This window comes from Histoplasma capsulatum, genomic scaffold (assembly GCF_000149585.1).
Source record: "Histoplasma capsulatum NAm1 scaffold_8 genomic scaffold, whole genome shotgun sequence".
NCBI lineage: Eukaryota > Fungi > Ascomycota > Eurotiomycetes > Onygenales > Ajellomycetaceae > Histoplasma > Histoplasma mississippiense.
The window spans coordinates 1,449,573-1,452,601 of record NW_001813975.1 but is presented as its reverse complement, the minus strand read 5'-3'; the positions used below and the strand labels follow the sequence as shown (position 1 = coordinate 1,452,601).

Genomic DNA, 3,029 nt, shown 5'->3' with positions numbered 1-3,029 from the left:
CCCACTTAACTAATGCGGAATGATATAGGCAATAATAGGGCGCAGTGTGCTCTTGGGATAAGATTCCATATACACATTATGCAATGGTATATTTAGATGAGTCTAAGGAGGTTCAATATGACTTCTCGCCGTCAATGCTACCATTTCACAACCGCCTATTCCCCACAAATTTGAAGGCCCACTTTCAGCAATGTGTCAGTCAAACACAAGGTACCGGTATCCCTGAAAGTTTCCTTGCTACTTTATCTAAGGGGATATACAGACCCGATGAATCCAAACCTACGCCGCCCACTCCCAAGACTATGTAGCGTCGATATGCCTTCCAGGAAGCCATCCATCTCACAGAAACGTCAACGCTCCCTACACTATCCAACAGACGAATCTGAGACTGACAATGATTTCGGTGATGATCCAAGGGACATGATAGGCATCCCAATTGGAGATGAGGACAGGGTCATAGCCTACTATGCAGAGGCCTTCAAAGCATTTCAGCAACTTAACTGCCGTCAGATTGCCAAGGCCTATATCAAGGCCATCGAACCGCGGAAGCAGGCCAGACATCCCTATAACGGAGGCAAAGTTGCTCCGGGGGAAGAAAGAGATCCTGAAAAAACTAAACCATCCTGGTGGCCCGCCGGCGTGATACATAAGGAGCCTGATCATTTGAAGAAGATTGGTATGATACTCATGAGATCTAACTTTCTAGCTGTTCATATACTTATTTTTTGACAGACCGGATCAAGCTTCTTATCCATATACTCCGCAATCTTCGTCAAGCTCGGGGCATGACCGTCCGTAAGCTGAGGGAAGCTGGGGAGGATGTCCAACAACGCCGGCTAAAGCCACGTGAAAAGTCAGCAGTGTTGGAGGAGATATATCGAGTTAGGGAAATGGAGGAGCACTATGAGGATGAACAGATTGGTAGGTCCATCCATCTGTACCTTATAGTCATAATATCAATCTGATCTTAACATGGTGTGCAGATGCAAGTACATTGGTTTATGTTACTGTCAGGAAGGGCGCCAAACGTAACTCAGACCGAGATTCCAAAAGCCCAAGCGAGTTGGGAAATCCAATACATTCCAAAAACCGTCGACTGACCAGCTCGCCAGAGATTGAAGAATCAGTCTCCCCAATGGAAAGGAAGGATGCAATGGCAATGACAAACCCATTTGAGCTACGACCTGCCTTCGTTCCCATCACAGGAATCAAACCCGAGCATGAGCAATTTACGCACCATTTCAATAACCAGCCGGGTACTCCTAGTTGCAATGCCCCTTACCAAACAGCCACAAACCTCCATGGATTGCCTTCCCCAGCTAAAGACCAACACCTAGATCCACCAGCCGGCAAAGCCACGGGCCCCTATCTAACCTCATCGTCCATTTTCTATCCCTTCAGATATAGCGGCGACCCCACGGTCTACCACGGCATAGCCATGCAAACTTCTCAGTCCCAGCGTTCTTTCCCCCTTGCTGATGTTCATGGAACCCGCGACACCCACACACCGTCATCAGACTGGTTCATTAGGCTACCTGTGGTGGATGACGATTACTCCGCTGCACCCTGGGGATGAAACTGGGCAACCGTACCTCTTTGTTCTCAGTTGAAACAATATTCCCTCTTCACTATTGCTATTTTTTATTTTATTAACTTTATTATTTTTCCCCCGCCAGCGGGGCACTCAGGGTGGCGGTATTCTACTTTTGAACTTTCTCTATTTTGGATTCTTTTTGCTTTTTGTTGTTTTAGATAGCAATATCTATTATGGATTTATTTTTAACCCTAATGCCGCCACCGCCCGGTCCGGTCGGATAATCCTTGTTCCATGACACAGTTCCAGTCACCATCCAGACTTGCTACCTGACATATCCAGATCAAGCCACAGTAATTATATTTGGTATTCCACAAACTAGATGGAATAGTTAAGGTGCCCGCAGCGTGGTGCATTTTGAAGGAGACCATATTCGCCAGTTATCCCACAATGTCTGCACTACGCCAGCCACCATCTTCTTTTCCTCACTCAACCTCAAATGCCACTTATGGGCTGGTGGAGGAAATCTATGCTGATAATCCGGTTCGTGTGTCTCTACCATCACATTGCAGCGGCTAACCACAACATAGTTCCATCTGTTGGTGGTTTGTATTTTCATGAATAGAACAAGAGGTGACAGGGCGATCACACGGGCAACACAATTCATATCGGCATTCCCGACTCCAGAGAAACTAGCGGCGGCTGAAATCAGCGCCGTGAAGGAGTGCCTCCATGTGGATGCAGCGGGCAATAATTGCAGTATTGTGTTTGCCGGTAGGCAATGTTTATTGAAAGCTTGAGGACGCATCTTGCTGACCGTTTAGCAGGAATAGTACAGGCACACGTTGGTAAAGGCGCATGCCAATAGTGGCACATGTCCGAGCATTTTCCTCAACAAGTGTAGTAGGGTACTCGATATAAATACAGAGTGGTAACAGAATGACGATGCCGACCCTTATGACTGTAAACCCTAAGGTATGATCTAGGGCTGCTGCCCTCCCATTCACGTTTGCGCCCCGTTTTTCTTTTGCTTGCCCCCCTTTCTGGACCTGCGAGGTTTCCGGTAATTCTCACACGTCGTTCGGGATGGAGGAGGGTAATACTTCTCCTGTCTCCTGTAAGCGCGGCGTCTTTCTGCAGGTATAAGGCCACTCACTATATCTTTATCCGGCGGTGGAAAGTGGCTGCCTGGGATCTCATATTTGTTAAAATTGATTGTAAAGTAGCGACTGTCTTCATGGATGAGAAGGTAGACGCCATTGCAGTGACAGTCATTGAAATACCTACGCAACATACGCTGCAGCGTCCCTTTCCGGCGATAGCGCATCTGCACTAGGCTACTGTGTTCGGTCCATGGCTTTTTGACCTTCGAGCTTGACGGTTGCATCCTGGGCTTAGTCGCAGAATAATAAAGTAGGATCCGTTGACGGTTGTCATTCTTATCGCCATGGGAAGAGTCCTTGATTTATAGCTGCGGGTGAGGGTTCCGAAAAAA

The 3,029-nt window shown here is 47.4% G+C and overlaps 1 protein-coding gene across 1 annotated transcript in view; it reads left to right on the top strand.

Moving 5' to 3' along the window:
* HCAG_07385 (predicted protein) overlaps positions 1-1,576 on the top strand; it is a gene marked incomplete at both ends in the record, with an annotated part of 2,087 nt that extends 511 nt beyond the window's left edge. Inside the window, 4 exons of the mRNA XM_001537913.1 lie at positions 29-86; positions 189-676; positions 733-921; positions 984-1,576. Coding sequence (XP_001537963.1) covers positions 29-86; positions 189-676; positions 733-921; positions 984-1,576 — 1,328 coding nt within the window. The remainder of the gene's footprint in view (positions 1-28; positions 87-188; positions 677-732; positions 922-983) is intronic.
* Positions 1,577-3,029: the final 1,453 nt, after the last annotated feature.